The 13,635-nt window shown below is 42.4% G+C and overlaps 1 protein-coding gene across 3 annotated transcripts in view; it reads right to left on the reverse strand.

Annotated features, from left to right (window-relative positions):
- The window catches only part of zip (myosin heavy chain 10), a 105,504-nt gene that overhangs the window by 36,814 nt on the left and 55,055 nt on the right, over positions 1-13,635 (reverse strand). The window contains exons 3-7 of one of the 3 annotated variants that reach the window (XM_070524217.1): positions 11,972-11,999; positions 10,683-10,791; positions 9,774-9,794; positions 5,422-5,448; positions 1,227-1,319 (exon numbers count right to left, since the gene is read on the reverse strand). In XM_070524217.1, the coding sequence (XP_070380318.1) occupies positions 1,227-1,319; positions 5,422-5,448; positions 9,774-9,794; positions 10,683-10,791; positions 11,972-11,999 (278 nt within the window). The remainder of the gene's footprint in view (positions 1-1,226; positions 1,320-5,421; positions 5,449-9,773; positions 9,795-10,682; positions 10,792-11,971; positions 12,000-13,635) is intronic. The other 2 variants (XM_070524218.1, XM_070524219.1) reach the window with 2 other exon arrangements.

The following is a 13,635-nucleotide window of genomic DNA, read 5'->3' on the forward strand; positions in this document are numbered from 1 at the left end:
AACAGTCTTTTGCACGACCTTAGTAACATCCCCACCGAAGTCGAATACATCACTAATCGAAACGTTTCACAACCTTCGCACTTCCAGGCACTTTCAGCACCTTCACCTAGTCATGCGGCACAAACTCTGGGCAAGTTCCAGGCATTTTCAGCACCTGTCACTTAGGCATATGATGCAAATTCGGGGCAAGTTTTCACTATCCTTAAAAAGTGCACATTTATTTAATCATCCTTATCAGAATAACAATGTCTACTGCAGGACTAAGGATCAACTCTTCCAGTGATCTCCAATTACCCCTGCCTTGCACCAGCCGATTCCATCCTATGCCTGCAAACTTCCTATTTTCATCACAACACCTACTTCTCTGCCATCCTTGGCTACACTTCCCTTCTCTTAGCACCCATTCTGTAAATAACAGACCGCCAGTTATCTGCACTATGCATAACATGGCCTGCTCGACTCAATTTTTTACCTCTAAACATAAACTAGGATATCAACTACCCCCATTTGCTCTTGCAATTTAGTGAATTGTGCTACACAATAGTACAATGGTATGGATGAGCATTGCACAAGGTATAAACATAGTAGATTATACAGTGCGCTATGTAGCAACTGTTAATGTACATGTCGGCTATTAGTAAGACATTGTCTCCATTTTTTTTTTCTCTTTTCTAGCTATCCCTATTTATAGAGCAATTTAACATGAAGTAATGTTTAGTTATGCTGCATTCGCGAGGCAGTGGATTGCATTGCCAAAAAAATTTGTTTAAACATTTTTTTTCTTAGCAGCAAGTTCGTACTGCCAAACGTGCCTGTCACCCTTCGAAGGCAACAGCTTCTTACAGAACTAATCTTGAACTTCAACTTCAGCTACTTGAGTCTCCTGCGAAAATCTGTTTTCAAATACAACCTGTGGCTATTTTGCACCTCCTTAAGTTTAAATAGCCTCACTATACTTAGCCACCAGTTACGAGTCCACAGACTGCCAGAGTACTATAGATTTCTGTGCTCACGTATCTATAAATATAAATGAAAACAACAACAAATCCCTGCTTGTTTTCTGGGATAGTCGTTTCATGCTTTTATCAAAGTTGAGGATGCAAATTATAAAGGAGAACAAACTGACAGTCAATTTCTGTCAGTCTTTTTCTCCTTTATCGCCCACATTCTCAACGTCAATAGAAGCAACAACAACAACAAAAATTAGGGAACAGGAAAGCACTCACGAATCTGGAAGAGTTGTCATTCTTGACTGTCTTGGCATTTCCGAAGGCCTCGAGGATTGGGTTTGCTTGAAGCAGCTGCTGCTCGAGTTCGCCCTGCAAGATTGCAGACGACGCAAAAACATCACCCTGATGACGGGAGCAGTGATCGTGCCTCTGGTATGACAAGCAGCACAACGGGAATGCATTTCGCAAGCTGGGACAGCGCAAGGACCCAACAATCGTCAGCACCTGCCCATTTACCAAATGCACCAGATACCACAGGCAGCAGGACAGGTAACACTTCACAAACACACTGAGCACCAAAGATGAAAGAATAAACGCAACAAACAGGCACTAAGATCCGAAGATTGACTACATATGCCCGAGAAGGGACTGCAGTCATTAAATATGTTAGTACCAATTGGCAGTACAGTATTAAGAAAAAGAATGCCAGACAGTGGACAGATTTGCTGAAGGAACAATAATCCTGTGCACAGTATTCTACCAAGCGATGTATATCATGCCTGAACTTAACAAAGCCTACAAGTGTCACCTTTGCACATGAACTCTATAAAAATACAAGATATGCAGTACGACATGTGAAATAACCTCAGAGGTCACCACAAGCTAACTTTGCAGAAAGAAATTTTATGAAATACAAATAAATTAACAAAAGCAAACACGTGGACAAAAGCTACACAAGCTTACCAATAGAGAAAATGGCCTCCGGGCGTAAAAAACACAGTGTACACACAAGCAGGAAATGTGATAAGTGGAAACGGAATTGGTAAGCGACTACAGCCAAACCATCAATTATGTAGACGTCCTGGTCACATCCCTTAAACATCTTGTCAACAAGACTGCAGCTCACCTAAGCTTGTCTGTGCAAGTCCTCGCTTAGAACGGAAATGCTTCCGTTGCAGCTGCACGCTCCATATAAACTGTTTATCCTGCCGCACAAACTGTTTACAAGGAGCAGGCAGCAGGCAACGGATGTGCTCTTAGACAGACCGTCAAGTGATCCGCCACTAACTACTTTATACAATCGCATATACCAGTGGAACGCAACAGCAACACCGGATGCGCACTATGTTAACAGTAGCCCAGTAGTAAACGAGTACGGAGGCACTGCATAAAGAGTGGCTGAGCCTGTTATGTCTGGAGCAGCTTGCAATATATCGTGTCAGATCATGTGGGCTCTAAAAGCCAAGCCATTCATTTCTGTTAATGCCAATTTAAGCCATCAAGAGCCCAAGGTGCTTAAGAACCTCAAACAAATAAAAAAAGAAGGTGCCACAGTATTTTATGTCAACTCTATTGCATAATTCATGCATTTTCCTTCTTGCAAGACATTACCAAACTTGTAGTGCAAAATAAAGAGAGGAAAGAAAAACAGACACAGGAGAAGACAAACATTAACTTTCAGTAGATATTTATTATAGAACACATTCTATTACCATCAACGGCTATTTTATGTCCACTGCAGGACCTCTCGCAGTGATCTTTCTTTGTGTCAGCTGACTATCCTATGCCTGGAAATTTCATCACAACCCCTAATTCTCCGCTGTCCTCGACTGCAATTCCCTTCCCTTGGCACCAATTCCGCAGCTCTAAAGACGAACGGTTATCTATTCTATGCATTACATGGCCTGCACAGCTCAATTTTTTCCTCACGACCTTAATAGAATAGTGGCTGCCACCACCATTTGCTCTCTAGTCCACAGCACGATCGTCTAGTCTTAACATTGCAATGCCATAACTATCAGATACAATATCATTTTTGTGCACTTTTGACATGTTTGTCACCTTCTGTTCGTTTTGTCTGTTGTGTTTCTTTTTGATACTGCATCAATGAATGAGCAGAACGTACAGTGCACTCAACTGTTAAAGGGAATACCCGGCCGGTGTAAAGCCAACAAACCTGAAACACATCTAGAGAGAAAAGAAAAACTGCTGACAGTATGCATATAAACAAGGGACTGATATCTTTGGATTAATGTATAGTGTGCATGACATCGTGCTATAATTCAACCATAATTGGTGGCCAAATACTATATGAGTGCACCCTTAAATGGTGGACTCAGTTTGAAGTTACATTTTCTGCATCTGTATTTTTTGTCGGGTGCTGAAATTTCATTAGTATAATGGAATACCAACCAGCTCCAAATTGCACTTTGCTGAGCTTGCAAGGGAATTTTAACTTAGTAATGTTTTCAAACTGGTTTCAGAAAGGGCTTGTCCTGGTTTATGCTCACACAGTCCACAAACAAAATAACATGCGCACCTGCTGCCTGAGAAAGATGTACAGGTAGCAGGAGCTCATTCAGTTCCACCTACTTTGCAGCAGTCGTATGATACTGCCACAGCGACAGTTTTTTTTTAATAGTACGTGGACATACAAGCACAGCACAGTGACAACAGACAACCATGCCAACTCTGTGACAGGCACCACACACACACATGTACACACACATATAGAAAGTATACAAGGACGTCAAGACGAACGTCGCACACCATGCCAGCCTTTTTTGTTTCTTCAAAAGGCCTTCAGACAGTGGAGCTTGAAACACAAGACAGCAAGCTGCAAGTATGTATACCCACCGCCAGACAGTCCTCGTGTTCGCAAGGCGACAAAGAGAAAAACAGCGACAATAAAAGCCTCCAAAACGGAAGCAACGCACAAAGCCAAGGCAGCTGCAAAAAACGCGGAGGCGCTGCAACGGCAGTACGAGAGCGAAACATCTTGCTCTAGTTCACCCGTTCAGCCTTCTCTGTCTATTTTACAGCGAAGCTGTACCGGGGAGTTCTACAACGGTTTTCGCGCACCACCATGGTTGCTACTGAGGAGGGCACAGATATGTTTGTACAGGGCAGAGCCGACACTGTAGAGCCGGCGGAGTGCGCAGAAACATGCGTAGGATATATCAGAGGGTACAGCATTACTACATACTCAATTTCATGCTTGGCAGGCAACGCCACACAAGCAGTTCGGTTATAGCAGTCTTACTCGGCACATTTTGCAGTGAAGCTGCGTTTGACTGCAACACTTTCTACTGAATAAATTTTTGTATATTACAACTGCAAAGTGTCCCTATCAGGTTACTCAAATCACGCATCACTTGTCCCCATTTGTTCAAATTTGGGTACCGTGTTTGGGTCACGAGCGCCGCAAACGGTCTGTTGTGGCAGCTGGTCGCAGAAACGTGTCGCACTCTGCTTGTTCGGTGTTGAATAGGTTCAGATCTACCACGCCTCCTTCCTCGTAATAAATTCCATGTCATATTTTGCAACGTGAGATATGAGAATACTACATCGAATTACATGACGCACTTCTTGTTTTGTTGTGAATGCGAATTGTGAAAGAAGTCTGTTCAGCCTTCGTAGAACCGCATTAAACATAGTAGAAGGTCGAATATAGCTTATAATAGCATGGTACAACAAAGAATTTGCATTGGATATAGTGAAGCATTTATGCAATCTTGGATAGATTACAGGTGGTGGTAAACAAGACCCCTAGGACTTTAGAAGACTGTGAGAACTCCCTCATACAGCTTTGCTGCATTTATGTGCGAGTTACTCAATTTGGCACATACACGGCAATGTGTTTCTTTTTTCTTTGCATTTCCCAGCACTATACAATTTCTACAGAGCACCTATGACAATGGGTAGCTCCTCTACCAAACTCACGGGCAATAAGCCAAACATTTACTGTGCTACCTTCACATCCTTCTTTTGAACAGGGTCTCGAGGCAACACTTCTGCCACGTGACGGCGATTTCTAGCATTTAAATAGGGAATGTGGAGAAGACAATGCATTAAAGAGAATGGCCAGGAAAAACTCTAAAAAGAGCCAATTTAATCTTAAGCTAGCAAAGTGATGTTTGCAACTAGCAGTTCACCTCTTGCTTAGTCACTGAAAATTGCCACCAGTCAACTCTTTGTGCAAGTCAATTCACTGCTTCAGTGAATTCATGGCTTCAGGGAATTCTGCAGAATACCAATAAGCTGAATGAGAAAGTCACACGCTTCCACGGAGGGTCTAACACTTTCCAATCGCAGTCATGGTGAACGTGACCAACAATGTAATGGAATAATAAAAAGAAAAAGAATGCCATTCTGCTATTGCTAGACAGACTGGCAGCACCATGTTCTAAAGGGCACAAGCAGAAGACGTGTGTGCAAAAATACAAAATGCGCCATCAACCGCGCAACTTACCATGTTGAACACTGGTGGTTGATAGTTCTGCGGAAGAGACGAGCAAGAGAGACGTGGTTAGCAAGGAAAGAGGAGAGGATTACAACAGGGGCGTTTTGGGCTGAGGGCATGCCATGTCAAGAAAGGTTAGATTCCCCAAACAGCACACCGATGCACATAAGCGCCAAAACCGAAGAAAGTGACTCTTCCAATGCAATGCACGAGCTTCCTTTCTCTATAACAATGAGCACAGGCAACTGTCTTTACATACGCAGACAATAACAAGAACAGCGTGCATAGATGCACTGCGTTCAACTTTCAAGCAAACGCCACTGCTACGGTTTTCTAGTCATACCGAGATTTAGTCCGAAACCTTGCCTCTCAATGAACCACAGCAACATGCGGCGGCCAATTGATTGTAGATGAAGGATTATGGATCTATTACAAATAGCAACAGTTTCATCAGTTTCATTTGATGCTCCCTAGACGCTCGAAGCAACAAGCTGCGATTCTGTGGCTTCTGTTGTGCTATCCTTGACTTTACCATTCAACAACTCTGTCAAGTTTAAACACTGTCAATAGATTAAAGAAGTATGTAAGCACAACACGGATGAAACTCTACTGCAGCTGCTGCATGTCTGCAGTTGCCACTTTCGTCAAGAAAACAAGTGCCACGCCTACATGGAACAAGAACCAACGTGGAAGTTGAGCATCATCGTTAACAAGCGCTTGCATGGTACATTCAAAGTGCAGTCAGTCTATTTTCCCTAGCACTTCATTTACTTCTTGTAGAGCATTATCATTAACAAGTGCTTGCTTGGCACATTCAAAGTCCAGCCAGTGTGCTTTTACTAACGCTTCATTTACTTCTTGCAGAATAGCTGTGCGCATTTTCAATTTGTCAGAGTACCTTTGAATACGATGAGCAGTTACAAAGGAATATGTAATCCAGTAATGAATTGTCCCAAGACTAGTCTCGCCTGGTGTTATGAGTTGCTTCTCTTACGAGTTGTGTGCTGCTACCTCGGCCATAGCTGTGAAATTTAAGTTACTCGGCTCTCAGCAACGGAGACATTGATAAGGTTTCCAGCAGGCAAGACATACGATGCCACAGTCTTACACAGACACCGAGTCATGCTGAAACAACCCAGAAAATTCCAGACGGGTACCAGTGCAATCAAGTTTGCCATCGTGGGTGACATGCATATGGAAACTACCTGTGACACACACATACAGGGCCATTGCATTATTTGGGGAAAACCCTCACTCTTACTGCCATTTCCTTCAATATTGGATACACAGATGAAAAATTTTACTGCTTAATATATACATGTGTTCATTTTTTCACACATCATGTAGCTTTGTTGCTTTCTTTTCTTTCTCATAGCCATGAATGTTATGACTCCTGAATTTCAGAGATGCTGTATCTCTTGTGACTGACACCACTGTTAACTATGGGGGTCTATTGCATATAAAAAATATCTTAAAATTAATCATTTTTTAAGTGTGAGAGAGAAATATTGCTTCCAAAAGTTTGCTGCAATGCACATTCAGTCAAACTTGGCCTAAAGCTTTCATTTTTGCATAACTGCATGTTCAAAAAATTGCCGTTTGTTCTAGCATACCAACTATTTTTCACACTGTTTTCAGTTTTGCCAGCCAAGTGCCCTCCAAACTACAAATGTGAAATAATTTTCAATGCCACAAGAACCCCGCAATTTAAAAGAAACGTAGGTGCCTACTTAAATTTAGCCCACCAAAACACGCAATAACCAGAGTAGTCTCACCAGCACATTCAAAAATCAAGAAAAAAGAAAAAGCCCCAAAAGCAGGTTTCCCCACTGGGCACAGTGGTTTCGTAAGAATAGGTGTGTGCAAGATACCCCCTGCATCTTGTCTAAATAAATGAGGAGACAAGAAAAAGCTTTGTGCACTCTGAGAATGACATAAATTTTGGATTGAGCAACACTACGCACTTACGTACTAAACATACACATACCATTAACTCAAGGAATGAACCATGAGCAAATGTGGTTCCATTGGAGTAGGGTCAGTCTTTTTTTTATTGCTTTTTTTATTGTCAAACAAAAATGGCAGTAGGCACCAGTGATTCCCAATGCATAATTGTTCACATATAAGCTGCAAATAATCAGTATGAGGTTACTGTTATTTGCACTTGTTGCAGTGACTTTTCTACTTTCTCCAGTGTAAGCATTAAGAGTGGAAGTATTGCACCAGTTAGCTTATATGTAGAGGTTGTTCTTGAACATCTTAGTTGCGAGTTCAATGGCTGTGGTCTCTTCTATGTCTCACGTGCAGGCGTCTAAAAGTACGCTAAAGGACAGAAATTCAGTTTAGACTGATAAATAATTCTCCATAACTATTTTAATTAATCTTGTGGTAAGAGCTTAGTTACTACAAGAAACTATAAAGGCCCAGCTTGCAGTTACTTTTGTTTATTTTGCACAGAAACCACAGCGCCGGCATCTCTGCGCAACGTCAGGGATTTCAAAGTATTTTCTCGTACTTCAGCCGTTGTAGCACAGTAAAAGTTATCATAACCTGATAAGTTTAGTCTTTGGCTGTCTTAGACTACAATGTAGTCCATCTTTACTGATTAAAAAATAAGATCAACTAGTGCTGAGCCGATGCCGTCAAAACTCATGACCTCATGACGAGCTGATGCAGGAACTTTAAGGTGTCACCACCCACATTTAGTTTAACTTTTTTTTTTTTGGCTTATCAAGCATCCTTTCGTGGCAAGTGTAGTTTTTTGGTATTGCAGTAGCTTAATGCACCGATGCAGCTCAAATTCATTTTATTTTTAGCGTCCCTTTAATGCTGCTTCTCATTTTTCCCTAAATGACATAATGCCACTGGAATAACTTGCTCATTTTTCCACGCCTTTTAATAGCAAACGCATCGCTCAGTGCCTCCTCTATGTACTCTGCAGACAAGGTTTTATTTTTTGTGTGTGTGCAAAAAGGAAAGAAAGAAAGACAAGTTCATTCAATGAGTGTTGCCGCTGTGGGGGAAATGCCACACAATGCTGGAGTGGCAGTTATCAGCCACTTGAGACAGATCACTCAAACGACAGTGGAGGTTGGCTCCAGTTTTATGACAGGTATGCTAAGTTCCTCGTTCTGAGTGTTGAGAGGCTATTGCACGTCTTGGTGGCAAGACAAATGACTTCCTCGCAAGAAACTTGTACACAGCTCCGGGCTTTGGCTCGTGGCCTGCCATCAAGCAAACTTTTAGAACAAAGTGAGCCGACAATTGGTGCTCCCGTACCCTGGTTCCTACATCAGCCTACAAAAGTTTGAAGCGGGTGCTTGGGCTTTTAAGTTGTAGGAAGCAAAAACAGGTTGGAAGGTGACTTAAATTAGCCAATCAGTGATGAGCTCTCAGCTCAGAGCAAGCAGCAGATTCCCATTTCCTCTTAATAATCAACACAACCAACTTAAGAGAGAATCAGTAATGCAAAAGTGACAAATTTCTGTTGCACAAGTTGGTCGTATGTATGTAATGTCAATGCTGGTAAAAGCAAGTTGAGCATAAACTCTACTAATGCTTTTGCTTCTCTATCGTATATTTTTTGCATAACTTCATCTCGATGACGCCTCTTGAGCCAAATTCTGAATTAAAGAATTTGCTGCCCAAACAATGGCATGTGCTACAAGTTTGTTCACTCATGTTCCGGGTGAGCTCAATGTAAGATCACATTATCGTGCGACAGAACGTTAAGATTACCATCTCAAGCAAACCAATGTTTTCTCCAACCATGATGCATAATGTAGGATGGACTGAATTGCAATAATTTCATGAGAGGGTTGAATAATTAATGATTTGTTGTACACTGAAGGGTTTGAGACCTCGCACCATGTTTTAATGGGTCTGAAGCCATTGCAACAGGAAATGCTCACATCCTCTTACAAATAAAGCTGGGCGACTGTAGTGCACCAGCATTGTTATGATCGGTCTGCTCTAACTTTTGAATACAATTCCTCCAGTGTCGGCCTTCTTTATTTCATATCAAATGCAAGAATGAAGATCACTGTGTCCTGCATAATGCCATCGCATATTAAGAAATGACGGGGGAGGGGGGAACGTCTCTGCTCCAAGGCACCGATTGACTTGACGTTTTTCATTTCTTTTTTCAAACCTAGAGTACCGGCGTGAACAGGAACCCGTGAAGAGGGCAGACATGCTACCCAAGCCAAGAACCGCAGGGAAAGGGAACTGGTGACGTTTCGCAACAACTCCGGGATGCACTACGCCATGCACCAGGCACCACCACAGTCGTGCACCGCAGCACACCATTCACCACGCACAACCACACCACCAGCCGCCACCAGCCGAGTCACGAGACTTACGTGAGGCACGGTGCCGGACTCCTTGAGAGCGTGTGAACACACATGGTCAACACTGTAGTCGAGGCACTCGCAACGTTACGATCTTGCGTACAAGTAAGACAAACACCCGGTACTACTTTTCACCAGCATTTGTAGCATGGAAGCACATTTAGACAGTATTGATACCTACCCAATCTGCTCGGCAGAAAAAGAGGAACCATGTATTTTGTACGACGCGAGACCTAAACTTAACACAGCAAACAATGTTTCCCAGTTGATAGTACACAGGGATTTCTATGCATTTCCTGAATTTTCTTTTTTATGGCATCTAGTAAGAACTATTACAGCACTAAGGATGAACAGAGCGAAAGCGGGGCATTTCAAATGCAGAACGAGTGAACAGCAGCTATTGCAAAATTGACAGTTTGAATTGGCTATATGACTAGTAAACCTCCATAGACGACAGTATCCGAGATAGTGACATCTTAACATTGTTATTCGGCTAGGTCTCACATGTCTCACGTTACAGTACATGTTGACTAGGCACCAGCCTGCGAATACCTGTCACATGTGCCCAATTACAAATTTTATGCTTTCTTGGGGGACAAATAGACAAGAGATAAAAAAAAAAAAGAAGAGCTGACAACTCATTCTCAGTCAAATTATTCAAAGGAGTACAGGAAACTGACAATATTGCCAGTAGAAGTTAGTCACAGGTACTCGCACAGTGCCTGTTGAAGACTGACACAAACTCCGTGCAATTAAGGTGTCGCACTTGGTGCCACACCCTTCCTTCAAGACAGTAATTTGTAGTAGTAGCCTTTACAAATTTTCAGCCAGACATCCAGAAAAAGTATAGGAAGGGCTTTCAAAAACATCTCTCCAACACTAGAGCCTTTTAGTACCAACAGAGTTGCATAACTGCCTCACCGAGTGGATGGCGGATGACGTCGATGACCGCGGCTTGGAAGACGCAACGTATGCCAGGTACTGGATGACTTTCTTCGTGTTCTCAGTCTTGCCAGCGCCGGACTCGCCCCTGAAGACAGAACAAGCACAGCTCAGCTCCAGTACTACTGAGCGCTATTATTACATCACAAATGTGTGCCGTCTGCTGTGATGGCAAAGCGAAAAAAGGCGCCTTTTTCTCTAGTTCAAATGGTCGCGGTAGATGGTGCCACTGCTGTATCAAGTATTCATGGTGGTGTTTTGCACCATGAATCACCTTTAAGAGGTCCTTCCCCCCGTCCCCCACTACACATTGCAGCTTCGCACAACAGGTGGGGTGTCTTGTAGACGCTGGCTACCCAAACAACTTGCTTACTGTGGAGGCTGAAAAGTTGCTAAAGGTCGTCAAATGAGGGGACAAGCCTGAAAAGTGTGGTATCTCTGTAAAGAGCCGGGTAGTCATTCTACCCTACGTACACAACATTTCATGCAGGCTAAAGAATACTGGTCAGAGCGCCATTGTGAATGTTTCAAATGTTCCCACACCTCTAGTCTTTTGCTTAACAGCTTGCTTTACAATTTTGCAAGGTTCACTTAATTTCCTCAGCAACTTATAAAAAAATTTTAGAAACTGTTTTGCTGTCAATGATGAGTAAGTTTTACACTTTCCATGTATGACAAGAGTGGAGCCTTAAACATACATGACCTTTTACAAGAGGTCATCACAAGCTCACAAACAAGCCTCAAGTTATGTGAAAAAGAGAAAAAAAAAAGATGTGCACACACACCATAGGTCGGCATAATAATTAGAACTCCCTCAGACTAGCTCACAAAATTAATTTTTTGCTTAAGTCTTACTCAGACTAAGACTCACTAAAATTATATCAAGCTGTACTCACTCAGATTCAGACTCACTGAAATTCTACTAAGCTGGGCTTACTCAGACCCATGGGTCACTGTGATTTGACTCATGAGTAAGTTTGCCGACTTATGACACACACCCACATGCACACACACACACATGCACACACACACACCCACAACCACAACACACATGCACCCAAATGCACATATGTGCAACACATGCACACATGCGCAATACACATGTACCCACACACAACACACATGCGTGCACACATACACCTAATGCACATGACTGCACCTGCACGCACGTGCACCCACAAGACATGCACCTACACATACATATGCACATGCACACACAAACGCACACACACACACAGCAATGTTAAGAAAAATGCATTCAGACTCACGTGCATAGGATGGACTGGTCCTCTCGATCTGCACAGAAAGAAATGTACATTGCAATTATCATAGCGCTTTGGTGACACATCACAACGCATTTCCAATTGGGACCACAACAATTAAATCATCTTCCGTATTTTTTATAATCTATGCAGAGAAAACATACAATGAAATCCAAGGGCTTTTTCAAGAAGGAAAAATTGATTTTCTCAAGCAGTTCACTTGCAAGAAGGCTTAATGACATCCCTAAATGAAGCACCATTGTACCGAACATCACATTTCTTACAACAGCAGCATACACATGCAAATTACTAGTTGGTAACTTATGGAAGAGAGACAGCACAAACAGAGGACATACCCTAAGGATGCAGGAAACAGTGGTAACTACTGCAAGATAGCACTGTGACCAGTGCCCCGTCTATGTGATTTCTTCGCCATGATCCCTCATATTCTTCATATATTAGAGCTAATTAATACCCTATTCATTGGGGACTGTTCCTTTCGGGACCATTGTCCTGCTTTGGAAACGAAGCACAAAAGCTTGCATAGTGAACACCCTTGCAGATAAGATTGAATGAACCATGGCAATTCACTGATCTTAATCAGAAGTTCTTTTGGCCAATGCAGTGGTTCACTGCACGTGGCATTCTGCAGCCGAGGGCATGGCCGCCGCTATCCACGATAGCTGCATTCCAATGAAGGCACAATGCAAAAATGCGTGCATATCAAGCTTTGGGTACAAGTTAACAATAAGTAAGTGGTCGAAAGAAATTCCCCCCCAGCCCCTCCACTGCGATGTACACAACAGCGCTTATGCTCTTTGGATTATTGAACCCCCTACATTAGAAGTTCTGCTTAGAAGAAAGCCACTGCAGCTGCTGCACCTTACTCATATGTGTTGCTTGAGAAAGTTACGGGTCTTAAACACGGTCTACCTCCTGCTCTTCACAAAAATGAATCGTTTAGTGCTGAGAAGAATAATGCATAATACACGTGTGGTGAACGATTGTTAATGTAGTTTGCAGCCATAATGCCAACATTCTATTCATGTGGTGTCATGAATAATGTATCTAAATGGTTCTGAGGTTTATGAGCTAAACTAAAATGAAATTGTAGGGTTTTACGTCGAAAACCACAATCTCATCGTGATGCAAGCCACAGTGGGATTGCAGCTGCAGCTGCACTCTTTAACATGCACTTAAATATAAGTATGCGGGTGTTTTTGCATTTCAACCCCATCGAAATGCAGCTGCCATTACCAGGATTGAAAGCACGATCTCGAGATCGGCAGCGCAATGCCATTTGTCACTGGGCTACCGATAGGAAAAACCACTTTTACGTAGCATGTATTGAGCAACAGAAAGCTGTATCGAGAATTTTCCATGTTGCCCTACTATTTTTTCACTGCCACTTTGCATCAAATTATAATATTTGAAAAGTTGATTAATTAATAAAGACTAATTATGTAGATAGGCGAAATGCAAAAAGAAATCTGAGTATCTCCATGTGATACCAAACAACAATACCTTGGTTCTGTCCAGCTTCATGGCATTTACATATTTTTGATGTTTGGCTAAAGTTACGTAGGACACCCAGTATAGATAAGTTGCTGAGTAGACACTGTCCAAATCTTACAGTGTCACGGGGAACTAGTGTGGAAACATCAAGCCTA

The sequence above is a fragment of the Dermacentor albipictus genome, chromosome 8 (genome assembly GCF_038994185.2).
Source record: "Dermacentor albipictus isolate Rhodes 1998 colony chromosome 8, USDA_Dalb.pri_finalv2, whole genome shotgun sequence".
NCBI lineage: Eukaryota > Metazoa > Arthropoda > Arachnida > Ixodida > Ixodidae > Dermacentor > Dermacentor albipictus.